General features: G+C 45.2%; 1 protein-coding gene across 2 annotated transcripts in view; it reads right to left on the bottom strand.

Moving 5' to 3' along the window:
* The window catches only part of SMARCAD1 (SNF2 related chromatin remodeling ATPase with DExD box 1), a 168,493-nt gene that overhangs the window by 113,290 nt on the left and 35,588 nt on the right, over positions 1 to 19,615 (bottom strand). For both annotated transcript variants that reach the window (XM_069743577.1, XM_069743576.1), the window contains 2 exons: positions 2,460 to 2,618; positions 781 to 943 (listed from right to left, as the gene is read on the bottom strand). In XM_069743577.1, coding sequence (XP_069599678.1) covers positions 781 to 943; positions 2,460 to 2,580 — 284 coding nt within the window. In that variant the 5' untranslated portion in view covers positions 2,581 to 2,618. The remainder of the gene's footprint in view (positions 1 to 780; positions 944 to 2,459; positions 2,619 to 19,615) is intronic.

Raw genomic sequence — 19,615 nt, 5'->3', positions numbered from 1 at the left:
AATGTTGGCAGAGCCCCCCCCCGCAGCACCGGAGACAGCCCTGCAGACCCTCTCATCCCAGCCTGCAGCACAGGAGCCCCCCTGCAGCACCGGAGCCCCCCTGCAGACCCTCTCATCCCAGCCTGCAGCAATGCTCCACTCCTGCCTCCAGCAACGACCCTGGGACCCTGATCCACTGCAGCCACAACCCCTGGTAAGCAATAAGACGCATGGATTATAAGAAGCCCCCCCAATTTATTAGGCTACGTTCACATTAGCGTCGCGTCGCTGTTGCGTCGGCGTGCGTCGTTTTTTGACGAAATCGGACGCAAGAAAAATGCAACTTGTAGCGTTTTCTTGCGTCCGACGCTAGCGTCTAAAACGACGCACGTGTCGGAAAACGCGTGCAAAAAGACGCACGCGTCCCCTATGTTAAACATAGGGGCGCGTCGCCGCTGCGTCGCCGACGCAACAGCGACGCGACGCTAATGTGAACGTAGCCTTAAATAAAGTTTTTTCCTATTTTTCTCCTCAAAATTTGAGGTGCGTCTTATAATCCGGAGCGTCTTACAAAGCGAAAAATCAGTGTGTGTATGTATGTATGTATGTATGTATGTATGTATGTATGTATGTATGTATGTATGTATGTATATATATATATATATATATATATACACATACATACACACACAGTATATATACACACATACAGTATAGCTGACAAGCACACACACACACAGCATTTCCTTAAAAGTTGAATTTCGTTAAGAAGCAAGGCTTAAGCAGCCAGTGTTTACTCACTCTTGTCGTGGGTGGACTTTTCGGTGCGTTAAACTGAAACCTGGCTTATTTTTACGGTCTTCAGCTTCAGAATCTGACTCAAGAAAATTAACACCTTTATCCTTCTTAAACAAGGACACATTGTTTAGGCGCTTATATTCAGGTGTCTCAGGAATGCTGGTAACTGTGGAAAAATACATACGTTACAGTTCTCAAAATAAAACAAGAAATGGCTACATACACATTCATTTTATGCAAATAAATTCTTAAAAGATATACTGTAAAAATTAAAAAAAAAAAAAAAAGTGAGGGGCTGCAGCCGCTCGCTTATATTCATGTACCACCTTTAAAGGGAAGGTACCGCGTTTGTAGTTCATTAATAAATCAATGTAATGTAGCCTAAGATGCTGTTATAACCAAGATTTGATTGCATTTGAAAGATATTTTGTGTTTTAAGGTACCGTCACACTCAGCGACGCTGCAGCGATATAGACAATGAGCCGATCGCTGGAGCGTCGCTGTTAGGTCGCTGTAGAGACGTCAAACACAGCAACTCCAGAACGATGCAGGAGCGATCCAGTGACGGAACGGCGACTCACTTATCGTTCTCGCTGGTTGTTAGCTCCATGTAAAACATTGCTGGCATCGTTGCTTTTGATGTCAAACATGACGATACACGCCGACATGACGACCAAATAAAGTTCTGGACTTCTAGCTCCGACCAGCGATGTCAAAGCGGGATCCTGATCGCTGCTGCGTGTCAAACACAACGAGATCGCTATCCAGGACGCTGCAACGTCAAGGATTGTTGTCGTTCTCGTTGCAAAGTTGCTGAGTGTGACGGTACCTTTATAGGAGTTTATAGGCGGCACTGGGGGCTGACATCTTGCGGCACCCCATGGTCATAGGGAGATAAACACCACTGACCCCATCTATTGTAATGTAGCAGTCACTGCTGTGAACTGGGCACTCCTCTGTGGGCTGCACAATTCACAGTAGTGGGAGTGTTCTTCTGCCATTTTCATAGTGCCCTTGGCTGTTGATTTGTCTCCTGTCATTAGAATATGCTAACAGAAGCAGTACTGCTTCCAACAGAAGAGATCCTAGATTGAGAGGAGTAAAATGTGAGAGAAAAGCTGGGTCAGAGTATCAGAGACTACAAAGACTTCAAGGTGGAAGAGTGCATGATCAGCATTATCCCAGCAGGAGCTGTGACTCAGATAAGATAAGGAGCTGAGGGTCTGCAGTGAACTTGTGGAGGGGGGGGGTGAGATACATGTAGTCTGGGTGAGAGAGACATGTGAAGACTGATGGGAGAGAGACAGTAACTGCTGGTGATGGCAGATCACAGGGCAGTCTCCCACAAAATGGCGCTGCCCTGTGATGCTGCTCTTCATTCTGCCCCAGGGATATTAGACCACCCAAAAGGGGAGGGAAATGGTGATGTCAGCAGTTACTGCCCCAATTTTCCAGCTAACAGTATTGCTGGTCAGTCTTACTATAGCTGCTTGAGGTCTAAAACGGAAAATGCTCCCCCTAGTGGTAATTACATATACTTGTAAGAAAATATATAATATTTCTCATATAGGAATGTTTGCAAACAATGCATTAATACATTTTAATTACCATTTTAAGCATACTTTTACAAAAAAGCAAACTACAAGACAACTGGTGGCACCTTCCATTTAAGAACATCTTACCTCCTTTGCCATCTAATGCCGATATTGGAGTGCTAGGTCGGCTTGAGCCTTCATTTTCAGTTGAGAATTGGTCACTTTTTTTATTATCAAAACGGAAGCGGTCAAGGTTAAAGGAGCTCATAGCTTCACAGTAGACACAAATGGGCAATCTAGAAGAAACTGAAATGTAAAGAGATATTTGGAGTCAACATAAAGCACTTTTTTTGGAATGCATTTAACCCCTTCATGACCCAGCCTATTTTGACCTTAAAGACCTTGCCGTTTTTTGTAATTCTGACCAGTGTCCCTTTATGAGGTAATAACTCAGGAACGCTTCAACGGATCCTAGCGGTGCTGAGATTGTTTTTTCGTGACATATTGGGCTTCATGTTAGTGGTAAATTTAGGTCGATAATTTTTGCGTTTATTTGTGAAAAAAATGGAAATTTGGCTAAAATTTTGAAAATTTTGCAATTTTCAAATTTTGAATTTTTATTCTCTTAAACGAGAGTTATGTGACACAAAATAGTTAATAAATAACATTACCCACATGTCTACTTTACATCAGCACAATTTTGGAACCAAATTTCTTTTTTGTTAGGAAGTTATAAGGGTTAAAAGTTGACCAGCGATTTCTCATTTTTACAGCAAAATTTACAAAACCATTTTTTTTTTTAAGGACCACCTCACATTTGAAGTCAGTTTGGGGGGGTCTATATGGCTGAAAATACCCCAAAGTGACCCCATTCTAAAAACTGCACCCCTCAAGGTGCTCAAAACCACATTCAAGAAGTTTATTAACCCTTCAGGTGCTTCACAGCAGCAGAAGCAACATGGAAGGAAAAAATGAACATTTAACTTTTTAGTCACAAAAATGATCCACAGCCAAATCTTCTGCAGATCCGCAGCCAAACCCGCACCGTGTGCACAATGCCTAATTCTAACCCTAATTCTAGTTGTAACCCAAACCCTAAGGCCAGGTTCACATTGCGCTAGCAGCAGCCCGTTCAGCACATACGCTAACAGGCTGCTGCTAGTGCAAGTGCCGATGTTTGCATCGCGCTAGCGCAGATAGAGCATCTGCTAGCTCTGTCTGCGCTAGCATTGACGGACCCGGAAACGCTGCAGCCCGCGTCTCCGGGTCCGTCACTCAATGACGGCACATCTCTAGCGTACGCCCTTTGTGGGCGTGCGCTAGTGATGCATCCGACATTGCTGTCAATGGCAGCCCTAACAGACTACGTAACACCGCGTTTATGCCGCGGTGTAACGTAATCCATCTAACGGACTGCTTTGATGCAGTGTGAACTATCCCTAACCCTAGTGGGGCAAAGAAAAAAAAAATGTTTATTTTATTTTTGTCCCTACCTATGGGGGTGATAAAGAGGGGGTTTATTATTTTTTTTTATTTTGATCGCTGTGATAGAACCTATCACAGCGATCAAAATGTACCTGTAACGAATCTGCCGGCCGATTCAGCGGGCGCACTGCACATGCGCCCGCCATTTTGCGGCACTCGAGCAGATTCTCAGGGACCGCATTCTTAGGCAAGGAGCTGTATTTTGATTGTCACAAGCTCATTAATTTCTTCTTGCTCTGTTAGCACACACATGCAGTGTTCAATACTGAACATTCAAGGGCATGCAATGAAAGATTATGTCCTGACAGCAGTGCCAGAGTCAGGATGTACTTTGTGGGCGGGGTTTGTACGGCACCGATGGATGGTATAAGTATCCAAATTGCCCTTGACAGAGAAAAAAAAAAAAAAAAAAAAAAAAAAGATTCCCCACCCCTGCTCTATAAAGGCTGCTTTCACACATCAGGTTTTTGGTTTCAGGCACAATCCGGCAGTTTCAGGCACAATCTGGATCAGTTTTTTCTGATGCCTGATCTGTTTTTTCCCCATAGAGTTGTATTACTGCCGGATTGTGCCTGAAGGACATGCGTTTCATCCGTTTTGTGCCGGATCCGTCCCTTCAGGCTTTTTTGCCGGATACAAAAAAACGTCTCCTGCAACGTTTTTTGTGTCCGGCGAAAAAGCCTGAAGGGACGTTTCCGGCAATAAACGCATGGAACTGATGTGTGAAAGAACATTTCCGACGACCGAATCCGTTTTTAACACACTGAGCATGCTCAGAAAAAAATCAATATCTATCTATCTACGGTATCTATCTATATAGAGAGATAGAGAGATCCAGCTAAAAAAACAGATCCGGTGCATCAGTTTGCATCCGTTTTTCCACTATTTACACCAGATCAGTTTTTTAGCAAATTTGACGGATTGTGCCTGAAACCAAAAACCTGATGTGTGAAAGCAGCCTAAGGCTATGTGCACACGTTGCGGATTCCATTAAGGAATTTTCCGCAGCGGATTTGTAAAATCCACAGTGAAAAACTGCTGCGTTTTTATTGGTAACATTTTCGGGCATGTGACATTTTTTGATCGCTTTTTATTCCGATTTTTGTGAGGCAGAATGACCAAAAACCAGCTATTCATCAATTTCTTTTGGGGGAGGCGTTTATACCGTTCCGCGTTTGGTAAAATTGGTAAAGCAGTTTTATTCTTCGGGTCAGTACGATTACAGCGACACCTCATTTATATCATTTTTTTATGTTTTGGCGCTTTTATACGATAAAAACAATTTTATAGAAAAAATAATTATTTTTCCATCGCTTTATTCTGAGGACTATAACTTATTTTGTTTCTGATGATGCTGTATGGCGGCTCGTTTTTTGCGGGACAAGATGACGTTTTCAGCAGTACCATGGTTATTTATATCCGTCTTTTTGATCGCGTTATTCCACTTTTTGTTCGGCGGTATGATAAAGCGTTGTTTTATGCCTTTTTTTTTCTTCTTACGGTGTTTACTGAAGGGGTTAACTAGTGGGACAGTTTTATAGGTTGGGTCGTTACGGACGCGGCGATACTAAATATGTGTACTTTTATTGTTTGTTTGTTTTTTATTTAGATAAAGAAATGTATTTATGGGAATAATATATTTTTTTTTTTCATTACTTAGGATTTTTTTTTTTTTTTTACACATTTGGAAAAAATGTTTTTTATTTTTTTACTTTGTCCCAGGAGGGGACATCACAGATCGCTGATCTGACAGTTTGCACAGCACTCTGTCAGATCAGCGATCTGACTTATAGTACTGCAGGCTTACCAAGCGCCCGCTCTGAACAGGCACTTGGTAAGCCACCTCCCTCCCTGCAGGACCCGGATGCCGCGGCCATTTTGGATCAGAGCCTGCTGCAGGGAGGGAGGTAAGATGTGATCATGTTGCTGCGGGGGTCTCAGGGAAGCCCGCATGGAGCCCCGTCCCTGCGCGATGCTTCCCCGTACCGCCGGCACACCGCGATGTTTGATCGCGGTGTGTCGGGGGTTAATGTGCCGGGGGCAGTCCGTGACCGCTCCTGGCACATAGTGCCGGATGTCAGCTGCGATAGGCAGCTGACACCCGGCCGCGCTCCCCCGGTGAGCGCGGCCGATCGCGTATGACGTACTATCCCGTCGGGGGTCATACGGGCCCACCCCACCTCAACGGGATAGTTCGTCAGATGTCAGAAAAGGGTTAAAATGTTGAAATGACGGATCCTGTGCAGATTGTAAAAAATGTCTGTACTGGGCCCGTCGAGGCTATGTGCACCTGTTGTGTATGCTTCTTCTTAGCGGTTTTCTGCTGCAAAAACGCATGCACAACACAACCCAGGTTAACCCCTTTACCCCCAAGGGTGGTTTGCACGTTAATGACCGGGCCAATTTTTACAATTCTGACCACTGTCCCTTTATGAGGTTATAACTCTGGAACGCTTCAATGGATCCTGGTGATTCTGACATTGTTTTCTCGTGACATATTGTACTTCATGACAATGGTAAAAATTATTTGATAGTACCTGCGTTTATTTGTGAAAAAAACGGAAATTTGGCGAAAATTATGAAAATTTCGCAATTTTCCAACTTTGAATTTTTATGCAATTAAATCACAGAGATATGTCACACAAAATACTTAATAAATAACATTTCCCACATGTCTACTTTACATCAGCACAATTTTGGAAACAAAATTTTTTTTTGCTAGGGAGTTATAAGGGTTAAAAGTTGACCAGCAATTTCTCATTTCTACAACACCATTTTATTTTAGGGACCACATCTCATTTGAAGTCATTTTGAGGGGTCTATATGATAGAAAATACCCAAGTGTGACACCATTCTAAAAACTACACCCCTCAAGGTGCTCAAAACCATATTCAAGAAGTTTATTAACCCTTCTGGTGCTTCACAGGAATTTTTTGAATGTTTAAATAAAAATGAACATTTAACTTTTTTTCACAAAAAATTTAATTCAGCTCCAATTTGTTTTATTTTACCAAGGGTAACAGGAGAAAATGGACCCCAAACATTGTTGTACAATTTGTCCTGAGTATGCCAATACCCCACATGTGGGAGTAAACCACTGTTTGGGCGCATGGCAGAGCTCGGAAGCGAAGGAGTGCCATTTGACTTTCAATGCAAAATTGACTGGAATTGAGATGGGACGCCATGTTTCGTTTGGAGAGCCCCTGATGTGGCTAAACATTGAAACCCCCCACAAGTGACACCATTTTGGAAAGTAGACCCCCTAAGGAACTTATCTAGAGGTGTGGTGAGCACTTTGACCCAACAAGTGCTTCACAGAAGTTTATAATGTAGAACCGTAAAAATAAAAAATCATATTTTTTCACAAAAATTATCTTTTCGCCCCCAATTTTTTATTTTCCCAAGGGTAAGAGAAGAAATTGGACCCCAAAAGTTGTTGTACAATTTGTCCTGAGTACGCTGATAGCCCATATGTGGGGGTAAACCACTGTTTGGGCGGATGGGAGAGCTCGGAAGGGAAGGAGCGCCGTTTGACTTTTCAATGCAAAATTGACAGGAATTGAGATGGGACCTCATGTTGCGTTTGAAGAACCACTGATGTGCCTAAACATTGAAACCCCCCACAAGTGACACCATTTTGGAAAGTAGACCCCCTAAGGAACTTATCTAGAGGTGTGGTGAGCACTTTGACCCACCAAGTGCTTCACAGAAGTTTATAATGTAGAACCGTAAAAATAAAAAATCATATTTTTTCACAAAAATTATCTTTTTGCCCCCAATTTTTTATTTTCCCAAGGGTAAGAGAAGAAATTGGACCCCAAAAGTTGTTGTACAATTTGTCCTGAGTACGCTGATACCCCATATGTGGGGGTAAACCACTGTTTGGGCGGATGGGAGAGCTCGGAAGGGAAGGAGCGCCGTTTGACTTTTCAAAGCAAAATTGACAGGAATTGAGATGGGACGCCATGTTGCGTTTGAAGAGCCACTGATGTGCCTAAACATTGAAACCCCCCACAAATGACACCATTTTGGAAAGTAGACCCCCTTAGGAACTTATCTAGATGTGTGCTGAGCGCTTTAGTTTATAATGGAGATCCGTAAAAATAAAACAAAAATTTTTTCCCACAAAAATTATTTTTTAGCCCCCAGTTTTGTATTTTCCCGAGGGTAACAGGAGAAATTCGACCCCACAATTTGTTGTCCAATTTGTCCTGAGTGCGCTGATACCCCATATGTGGGGGGGAACCACTGTTTGGGCGCATGGGAGGGCTCGGAAGGGAAGGAGCTCCATTTGGAATGAGGACTTAGATGGAATGGTCTGCAGGTGTCACATTGCATTTGCAGAGCCCCTAATGTACCTAAACAGTAGAAACCTCCCACAAGTGACACCATTTTGGAAACTAGACCCCCTAAGGAACTCATCTAGATGTGTTGTGATAGCTTTGAACCCCCAAGTGTTTCACTACAGTTTGTAACGCAGAGCCGTGAAAATTAAAAAAAAAAAATCTTTCCCCCCAAAATTATTTTTTAGCCCCCAGTTTTGTATTTTCCCGAGGGTAAGAGGAGAAATTCGACCCCAAAAGTTGTTGTCCAATTTGTCCTGAGTACGCTGATACCCCGTATGTTGGGGGAAACCACCGTTTGAGCGCATGGCAGAGCTCGGAAGGGAAGGAGCGCCATTTGGAATGCAGACTTAGATGGAATGGTCTGCAGACGTCACATTGCGTTTGCAGAACCCCTAATGTACCTAAACAGTAGAAACCCCCAACAAGTGACCCCATATTGGAAACTAGACCCCCCAGGGAACTAATCTAGATGTGTTGTGAGAACTTTGAACCCCCAAGTGTTTCACTACAGTTTATAACGCAGAGCCGTGAAAATAAAAAATCTTTTTTTCCCACAAAAAATATGTTTTAGCCCCGAGTTTTGTATTTTCCCAAGGGTAACAGGAGAAATTGGACCCCAAAAGTTGTTGTCCTATTTGTCCTGAGTACGCTGATACCCCATATGTTGGGGTAAACCCCTGTTTGGGCACACGGGAGAGCTCGGAAGGGAAGAAGCACTGTTTTACTTTTTCAACGCAGAATTGGCTGGAATTGAGATCGGACGCCATGTCGCGTTTGGAGAGCCCCTGATGTGCCTAAACAGTGGAAACCCCCCAATTATAACTGAAACCCTAATCCAAACACATCCCTAACCCTAATCCCAACAGTAACCCTAACCACACCTCTAACCCTGACACACCCCTAACCCTAATTCCAACCCTATTCCCAACCGTAAATGTAATCTAAACCCTAACTGTAACTTTAGCCCCAACCCAAACTGTAGCCCTAGCCCTAACCCTAGCCCTAACCCTAATCCTAACCCTAACCCTAGCCCTAACCCTAACCCTAGCCCTAACCCTAACCCTAGCCCTAACCCTAACCCTAGCCCTAACCCTAGCCCTAACCCTAGCCCTAACCCTAACCCTAGCCCTAAACCTAACCCTAGCCCTAATGGGAAAATGGAAATAAATACATTTTTTAAATTTTTCCCTAACTAAGGGGGTGATGAAGGGGGGTTTGATTTACTTTTATAGCGGGTTTTTTAGCGGATTTTTATGATTGGCAGCCGTCACACACTGAAAGACGCTTTTTATTGCAAAAAATATTTTTTGCGTTACCACATTTTGAGAGCTATAATTTTTCTATATTTTGGTCCACAGAGTCATGTGAGGTCTTGTTTTTTGCGGGACGAGTTGATGTTTTTATTGGTAACATTTTCGGGCACGTGACATTTTTTGATCGCTTTTTATTCCGATTTTTGTGAGGCAGAATGACCAAAAACCAGCTATTCATGAATTTCTTTTGGGGGAGGCGTTTATACCGTTCCGCGTTTGGTAAAATTGATGAAGCAGTTTTATTCTTCGGGTCAGTACGATTACAGCGATACCTCATTTATATCATTTTTTTATGTTTTGGCGCTTTTATACGATAAAAACTATTTTATAGAAAAAATAATTATTTTTGCATCACTTTATTCTCAGGACTATAACTTTTTTATTTTTTTGCTGATGATGCTGTATGGCGGCTCGTTTTTTGCGGGACAAGATGACGTTTTCAGCGGTACCATGGTTAGTTATATCTGTCTTTTTGATCGCGTGTTATTCCACTTTTTGTTCGGCGGTATGATAATAAAGCGTTGTTTTTTGCCTCGTTTTTTTTTTTTTTTCTTACGGTGTTTACTGAAGGGGTTAACTAGTGGGCCAGTTTTATAGGTCGGGCCGTTACGGACGCGGCGATACTAAATATGTGTACTTTTATTGTTTTGTTTTTTTTATTTAGATAAAGAAATGTATTTATGGGAATAATATTTTTTTTTTTTTTCATTATTTTGGAATATTTTTTTTTATTTTTTTTTACACATTTGAAATTTTTTTTTTTTTTACTTTTTTACTTTGTCCCAGGGGGGGACATCACAGATCAGTGATCTGACAGTTTGCACAGCACTCTGTCAGATCACTGATCTGACATGCAGCGCTGCAGCCTTCACAGTGCCTGCTCTGAGCAGGCTCTGTGAAGCCACCTCCCTCCCTGCAGGACCCGGATCCGTGGCCATCTTGGATCCGGGGCTGGAGGGAGCAGGGAGGGAGGTGAGACCCTCGCAGCAACGCGATCACATCGCGTTGCTGCGGGGGGCTCAGGGAAGCCCGCAGGGAGCCCCCTCCCTGCGCGGTGCTTCCCTGTACCGCCGGCACATCGCGATCATCTTTGATCGCGGTGTGCCGGGGGTTAATGTGCCGGGGGCGGTCCGTGACCGCTCCTGGCACATAGTGCCGGATGTCAGCTGCGATAAACAGCTGACACCCGGCCGCGATCGGCGGCGCTCCCCCCGTGAGCGCTGCCGATCGCATATGACGTACTATTGCGTCCTTGGGAAGTAAAGCCCACCCCACATGGACGCAATAGTACGTCTAATGGCAGAAAGGGGTTAATGAACAGACAGAGGGACTTGAGTAAAGAATAAAAGCATCAACAACCCAGAGAACAGCGCAGTAGGGAGGCTAGGTGGATTCTGAATTGTTTCCAGGCTGCCCGGATTTCCATTACCACCCGTGACCGATGCTCCGGACTGCACCTTCAACCAGGAATTAAAGGTAAAGAAATGTGTAGCCCTTGTATCCTCTAGTCTTTTCCCACACCCTCATTCCTGCACTCCACAAACATCCACCATCCCTCAAACTGTTCTGGTAGCCCTGGAGCCCCACTCCACCTGTGGGGAGCCGAACCATCTCAGCTGCAACACCACGGTCCCCAGCTGTCACCTTAAAGGGCCTCTGTCACCCCCTCCAGCCGGTATAAACTAAAAGAGTCACCTTGTGCAGCAGTAATGCTGCATTCTAACAAGGTGGCTCTTTTAGTTTTTGGTGCATTTATTCCCAAAATAAAGCGTTTTATAACTTCTCCAAAATACCTGTCTTTAGACAGGGAGGCAGGTCTTAACCCCCCTGCTTGAAACGCCACACTGCCGTCACTCAAATCTTCTGGGGCGCCGGGCACCGCCCCCTCCATGCTGTTTTCCCATGAAATCCGGCGCCTGCGCTGTTTATTACTGGCTGGTGCAGGCGCAGTCTGCAAGACTGCATCTGAGGTCAGACGGCCAGAGCTCACTGCGCCTGCACCAGCCAGTAATAAACAGCGCAGGCGCCGGATTTCATGGGAAAACAGCACGGAGGGGGCGGTGCCCGGCGCCCCAGAAGATTTGAGTGACGGCAGTGTGGCGTTTCAAGAGAACCTGAAAATTTAATTCTTAGAGGCACTTTAAACTGTGCCTCTAAGAATTAAAGAAAGCCCTGCACAATATTAGATCTCATTAGGCCACACAAAAAAAAAAAACACACACACGGTTATAGATTTCAGAAGACAAGAATATGAAAAAAAAAAAAGTTAAAAAACATCTGCAGTAGACAGGGCTTAATAAAATGTTTGTTATGCAAGCACCCGTTTTGTGAACCTGGATTACTCCTCAAAAAGGTTGTCTGTGGCTGTGATGCATGTCTGCGCATAAAGATCACTGGCACTTAAGTTAAGGGTACCGTCACACTAAGCGATGCTGCAGCGATACCGACAACGATGTCGATCGCTGCAGCGTCGCTGTTTGGTCGCTGGAGAGCTGTCACACAGACAGCTCTCCAGCGACCAACGATGCCGAAGTCCCCGGGTAACCAGGGTAAACATCGGGTTACTAAGCGCAGGGCCGCGCTTAGTAACCCGATATTTACCCTGGCTACCAGCGTAAATGTTAAAAAAACAAACACTACATACTTACCTTCAGCTGTCTGTCCTCCGGCGCTCTGCTTTCCTCTGCACTGTCAGCGCCGGTCAGCCAGAAAACAGAGCGGTGACGTCACCGCTCTGCTTTCCAGCTGGCCGGCGCTGACACAGGATGCAGGAGGAGTGCAGAGAAGCACAGCGCCGGGGACAGACAGCTGAAGGTAAGTATGTAGTGTTTGTCTTTTTAACGTTTACGCTGGTAACCAGGGTAAACATCGGGTTACTAAGCGCGGCCCTGCGCTTAGTAACCCGATGTTTACCCTGGTTACCAGTGAAGACATCGCTGGATCGGCGTCACACACGCCGATCCAGCGATGTCAGCTGGAAGTCCAGCGACGAAATAAAGTTCTGGACTTTCCTCAGCAACCAACGATCTCCCAGCAGGGGCCTGATCGTTGGTCGCTGTCACACATAACGATTTCCTTAACGATATCGTTGCTACGTCACAAAAAGCAACGATATCGTTAACGATATCGTTATGTGTGACGGTACCTTTAGTGATCTGATTGTAATGAACATTTTTCAGTAATCTGTACATGATGACAGTAGTGAACATGTACATTGCATGCACAAGAATAGGAACACATCTACCTCATTGTATTCAGGTTTTTCCATTCAGTCCCATTGTCACAGGTGTATAACACCCAGCCCCCAGCCACGCAGTTGGCCCCTACAGTCATTTAGGACAGAATGCAAAGACAGGACGCTGCCACTCAATGATCGGGGCAGAATTATACAGAGCTCATGCATATGGAGGACATGGCAGCAAGTTCACTAGTCCTCTAGTGATAAAATCAGTTATATCAGCAGGAGATTATCAAAATGTCTGCAACCTGTGAGACATAGCTTTATAATGAACCCCAATTTATGCTGACTGATTAGGTGTCAAAAACTTGATTCTGTTTAACTGCATCTCAATGTGACTAATGGACTGTAGTTCTCAGATTTAAGGCTCTGCTCACACTTGTAATTTCTGACAAAGCCATGACAGCTATCACTGATCTATTTTGAAACAAATACATATAAGTAGGCCTCATTCAGACATCAGTGATTTCTCTCACATGCAAAAAATACAGTTGTATTCAACCCTGCTGTACCGTTCGGGTCTATCTGACCTGAAAAAGTTTGTGAAGCTGCAGATTATTATAAGGAACTGCAAATCGTGATTAAGGGTTCGTGTTTATGGATAGAAGATACCCTGTTTCCCCGAAAGTAGGACCCCCCCGAAAGTAAGACAGTGTGGGGGGTCCTCCAATGTAAGGCCTCCCCCGAATGTAAGGCAGGGTTGGGGGGGCCGCTGTGAAATGTAAGGCCCTTACATTTGGGCCGCCGCTGTCCCCCATTGGGTCCCCAGGCTCCAGAGGTGTCCTCAGGTGCAGCTGGGCGGGTCCAGCGCTCATGGGGTTAACTCGCCGTGTTAACCCCGCAATCCGCCCAGCTCAACAGCTCATTGGCCGCCCCTGCTCCCCACGTCGCCGCCGGCCCCCGGCACAGCGTTCCCTGCAGCACAGGCCTTCCGCACCCACAGCCGCACCGCAGAGGAAAACGTCCAGCATTTAAAAACCAAGTAGGGAAACATGTACTGTATAGGGTATGGGGCTGTGTGCAGTGGGATACGGCACTGTTATGGGGTATGGGGCTGTGTGCAGTGGGATACGGCACTGTTATGGGGTATGGGGCTGTGTGCAGTGGGATACGGCACTGTTATGGTATGCAGGCAGAGGGTATACGGCAATTACCGTACAGTACCGTACCGTAGTGTGTTACTGTTACCGTACTTTGATTTGTTGTCTGCTTTCCAGTTGAACGGTGTAACGTTAAGTACTGTACTGAATTTGAAAATTGTCATTTTTTTTTCCGGCTAATGTAAGACCTCCCCCGAAAGTAAGACAGGGTGGGACTTTTTGGGGTAAAATTAATGTAAGACAGGGTCTTACTTTCGGGGAAACACGGTAGGAGTGTATTTTCTTCTTTTATGTAATAATGATTGTTACATACCGTATTTTTCAGACTATAAGACATGCTTTTTCCCTAAAAAATTTGGGAAGAAAATGGGGGATACGTCTTAGGCTACGTTCAGATTAGCGTTGCGCGCCGCTGCGTCAGCGACGCAACGCACGAAAAAACGCGTGCAAACGCACGCAAAAACGCTGCGTTTTGCGACGCGTGCGTCGTTTTTTGACGAAAATCGGACGCAAGAAAAATGCAACTTGTTGCGTTTTCTTGCGTCCGACGCTAGCGTCAAAAACGACGCACGTGTCGGAAAACGCAACAAGAAAAACGCATGCGTCCCCCATGTTAAACATAGGGGCGCATGACGCGTGCGTCGCCGCTGCGATTCCCGACGCAGCGTCGGGAAACGCTAATCTGAACGTAGCCTTATAGTGCGAACGGAGGCTTACCAGGGGGTTGCAGCAGAGGTATGGCAATGCTGCGGTGGTGGGCGGTGTGGAGCGCACCTGAGCAGGGTCCCTTCTTCAGGATGCCGGCGTCAGAAATGTGGCGGCGCCGTGGCCCGGTGTCCATGGTGAGCAGACTGCATCACTGTTTTCCCTGCGGCCATCTTCCTGAAGCCAGCCGGAGGACGCTCGTGGGCAGATTGAAATCTCGGCGGCACTCTGCTTCAGGAAAATGGCCGCGGAGATCTCAATCTGTGCACGCACGGCCTCCAGCGGCCTTTTTTCTGAAGCCTCCGGCGGGCCACGGCTTCAGGAGGACGGCCGCAATGAAACCGGTGATGCACTCTGCTCACCGTAGACACCGGCGCATTTCTGCCGCCGGCATACTGAAGGAGGGACCCTGCTCAGGTGCACTCCGCACCATCACCATACCTCTGCCTCACCGCCGACACCGGACCCGCAGAATCGCACCCCAGGACTGGCGAACTCAGTCGAGGGGTTCAAGAGAGGCCTGGATGTCTTCCTGGAGCAGAACAATATTGTATCATACAATTATTAGGTTCTGTAGAAGGACGTAGATCTGGGGATTTATTATGATGGAATATAGGCTGAACTGGATGGACAAATGTCTTTTTTCGGCCTTACTAACTATGTTACTATGACTGCAGCATTGCCCAACTTCTGCTGCCGCCGGCTTCCTAAGGGACCCTGCTAAGGCGCACTCCCCACAGCCCCGACCGAACAGCAGCACCACCGACATCGGACCGGACTTATCCTGAGGAAGGGACCATGCCTTCTGTGACCCTGCTGTACCACCTCCGGCTCTCAGGAAAGATACCTTCAGACAATAAGAGAGACCCCCATCTTATTAAAAAAAAAAAAAAGTTCTGTTATTTTCCACCCCAAAATTTGAGGTGCTTCTTATAGTCTGAAAAATACGATATGTACCATTCGCTTTTTTACAGATCTCCCACCATATTTTCAGTCACATAAATGAGTAAGAATATCATTGTGGATTATGTATTGCATGTACTGTATTGACTTCTCCAATTCCAGCAGGTCTGTGCTCGCGATACATTAGCAAATTACTGTAGATGGATTGGTTTTGATTGCAGACCTGTGCAGGTCTGTTTCGCTGTAATACAAGAACTTATTGTTGCTACACTGGTTAGTGTTTGCTGCAATTTTATTATTATTGTTTATTTATATAATACCATTTTACTCCATGCTGATTTTAACCTGTGAAAGTCGTGAGTGTACATTATTTGGAAAGTCGGATAAAAATGTGGCAAAGTTGAATTGTGAAAGGTTGCCTCAGATTGTGAAGAAGATATCCAACTGGAGAAAGTGTCCGAAGATGAGGACCACATAAAATGGAGGGGAATTACGAGAATTCTGAGTCTGATGAGACACTATACCCAGATAACTAGTCCGATGCAAACAACTCCGTCTAAAAACAAAAATGTCATTTGGAACTTGCAGCCTTCTGCCAGGCAGGAAAATGGTCCTCTGCTAATATCAGATTACCTAATAACTAGCCGCTATCAGAGAAGTCTTGGATACCGTATATACTCGAGTATAAGCCGACCCGAGCATAAGCCGACCCCCCTAATCTTGCCAGAAAAAACTGGGAAAAAAAAACTTAGTGACTCGAGTATAAGCCTTGGGTGGAAAATGCAGCAGCTACCGGTAAATTTCAAAAATAAAAATAGGTACCAATAAAAGTAAAATTAATTGAGATATCAGTAGGTTAAGTGCTTTTGAATATCCATATTGAATCAGGAGCCCCATAAGTTGCTCCATACAAAATAGACCCCATATAATGCTCCATACAGTTCATGATGAGCCCCATAAGATGCTCCATACAAAATATGCCCCATATAATGCTCCATAAAGTTTATGATGGACCCCAAAAGATGCTCCATATTAAAATATGCCCCATAAAGTTTATGATGGACCCCATAAGATGCTCCATATTAAAATATGCCCCATATAATGCTGCACAAACGTTAATAATGGCCCCATAAAATGCTCCATAAACACATTTGCCCCATACAGTGCTGCATAAAGGTTAATAAGACCCCCATAAGATGCTCCATAGAGGTATTTGCCCCATATAATGCTGCACAAATGTTGATTATGGCCCCATAAGATGCTCCATAGAGATATTTGCCCCATATGCTGTTGCTGCGATAATTTAAAAAAAAACAAAAAAAAAAACACATTCGCCTCTCATCGCTCAGGCCCCGGCAATATTCAGCTGTCCTCGTTCCACCGCCGGGCACCGCGTCTTCGGAGTCCTCTGCATTGACATTCAGGCAGAGGGCGCGCACTAATAACGTCATCGTGCCCTCTGACCTGAGCGTCACAGCAGAGGACACGGGAGACGGGGCAGCGCCCGGCAGTGGAAAAAGGACAGGTGAGTATCGCGCAATGCTTCTCACCCACCCCATTATACTCACCTGCTCCCAGCGCAGTCCCTGGCAGCTTCCCTGATTGTCTTCTCTGGGCGCTGAACGCTTCTTCCAGCGTTGAGCAGTCACCGGTACCGCTCATTACAGTAATGAATACATGCCTCCACACCTACGGGAGTGGAGTCGCATCCATATTCATTACTGTAATGAATAGTACCACGTGACCGCTCAACGCTGAAAGAAGCTGTCAACGCCCGGAGACCATAGGAGATGCAGGGACCACGCCAGGTTTAGGTGAGTATGTCACAGCTGCCGCTCCCCTCCCCTACTGACCCCCCTGGGACAATGACTCAAGTATAAGTCGAGAGGGGCACTTTCAGTCAAAAAAAAAATGGGCTGAAAATCTCGGCTTATACTCGAGTATATACGGTAAATGGATAGCGTTTCTTCCAAAATTATACAATACTGGTGAAAATGTCACGGTGGATGAACAACTGGTGGCATTCCGAGGTAGGGACCGTTCAAGAATATATACCGAGTAAGCCAGCAAAGTACGACAACAAGATACGGAAACTGACAGCAGCAGTTCATACTGTCAGCTATATGCAGGAAGCCTGGAGAAAAAGCGGGGAAGAATCAGGGTATGAGACTTTCAAATCTGACATATGGACGAAGGCCTCTTTCACAGTTCCGTCTTCATATTTCCGTCAAAATTCGTCGTTTTGTGAAAAAAAAACGGATCCTGCGAATTTGCCAGCAGTTTCCGTCTTTTTCTCAGACTTATAAAAGCGATTATCGCGACGCATGGCCACACATTTCGTCCGTCATGCACTGGATCTGTTGGAATTAGTCGATGGCTAGAATGGAAGCATATGGACACAGGATCCATCATGGTACGTCACATGACGGAATCCAGCGCTGGAATCCGTTTTTTTTTTCTTTTTTTTTTTTTTTTTTAAACTGAGCATGCTCAAAATCAGTATTTAGTAGCCAATTGGCCACACAGCCCCAAATCTATATAATGAAGCAGGGTGGATAAAAATCAATGTTAAAAAAAAAAAAAAAAATCGCTTTTTTTATTTAAATCGGAATTTTTTCAATAAACTGCTTTTTGAGAAAAATATTTTACCATCCAAAGGTTCTTCCATCATGAGATAAAGCTGAGTTGTTTAACTCAGTAGAATAAAGGCTGTATATGTGTAACATTCACAATGCCATGCTCTTCCAGAGGTTTCTGTAGGATTAGTGGGCAGTTTCTCTCCTATATTATCACAGAAGCTCGCTTTACTTGAGGTACCTTCACACAACGATATCGTTAACGATATCGTTGCTTTTTGTGATGTAGCAATGATATCGTTAAGGAAATCGTTCTGTGTGACAGCGACCAACGATCAGGCCCCTGCTGGGAGATCGTTGGTCGCTGAGGAAAGTCCAGAACTTTATTTCGTCGCTGGACTCCCTGCAGACATCGCTGGATCGGCGTGTGTGACACCGATCCAGCGATGTCTTCACTGGTAACCAGGGTAAACATCGGGTTACTAAGCGCAGGGCCGCGCTTCGTAACCCGATGTTTACCCTGGTTACCAGCGTAAAAGTAAAAAAAACAAACACTACATACTTACCTACCGCTGTCTGTCCCCGGCGCTGTTCTTCTCTGCACTCCTCCTGCACTGGCTGTGAGCGTCGGACAGCCGGAAAGCAGAGCGGTGACGTCACCGCTCTGCTTTCCGGCTGCTGTGCTCACAGCCAGTACAGGAGGAGTGCAGAGAAGCAGAGCGCCGGGGACTGACAGCGGTAGGTAAGTATGTAGTGTTTGTTTTTTTTTACTTTTACGCTGGTAACCAGGGTAAATATCGGGTTACTAAGCGCGGCCCTGCGCTTAGTGACCCGATGTTTACCCTGGTTACCCGGGGACCTCGGCATCGTTGGTCGCTGGAGAGCTGTCTGTGTGACAGCTCTCCAGCGACCAAACAGCGACGATGCAGCGATCGACATCGTTGTCGGTATCGCTGCAGCGTCGCTGAGTGTGAAGGTACCTTTACGCAGTTCTCAAAACTGAATTTCACTCCGCAGAGGTCCCAGCCTTTTCTTCACGGCAAAAATGTTACAACATGAACAGAATTGAGAAAAAGACCTTAATCCTATTGTTCTACAAACCTATGAATACAGAATCAACCCCTTCAGTGCCAAGTCCAAGACAATATGTTTCTTATTGTTTGGAGTGGAATAGATCTGCACAACACAAGAAGAATGTGAATCTAAGTGTAAGGAGGAGGAAGGGCAAGCAGACAAGAAAATGAAAGTGAAACTTTGAGCACAATACTGCAGCATAGCCACAGACAGACAAGTCTGGATCTGTTTGTGTGTACGATCTGAGGTTTATTACATTCTTTCCTTATAATGGCAACAGGCCGTAAAAGAGACCCAGTTTGGGAATATTTTAATGAAGCTCCTTCGCCGATCGGTAAGGCAGGCATGCGTGCAAAATGCAAACGATGCAACAAAGAGATGCAAGACCTGGTGGCGCGAATGAGGCAACATCATGAGAAGTGCGGTGATGAAGATGACCAAAGAAACACTTCTGAACAGGCAGGATCTTCAGGTTGGTAAACATTTTTATTGAATCCTATTTCTAAAGACTGAACTGTCATGTGTGAGAAAAATTATATTTCTTATTATTACTGCATGTTACT

The sequence above is a fragment of the Ranitomeya imitator genome, chromosome 1, assembly GCF_032444005.1.
Source record: "Ranitomeya imitator isolate aRanImi1 chromosome 1, aRanImi1.pri, whole genome shotgun sequence".
Taxonomy (NCBI): domain Eukaryota; kingdom Metazoa; phylum Chordata; class Amphibia; order Anura; family Dendrobatidae; genus Ranitomeya; species Ranitomeya imitator.
This window is presented reverse-complemented; position numbering and strand designations above follow the sequence as displayed.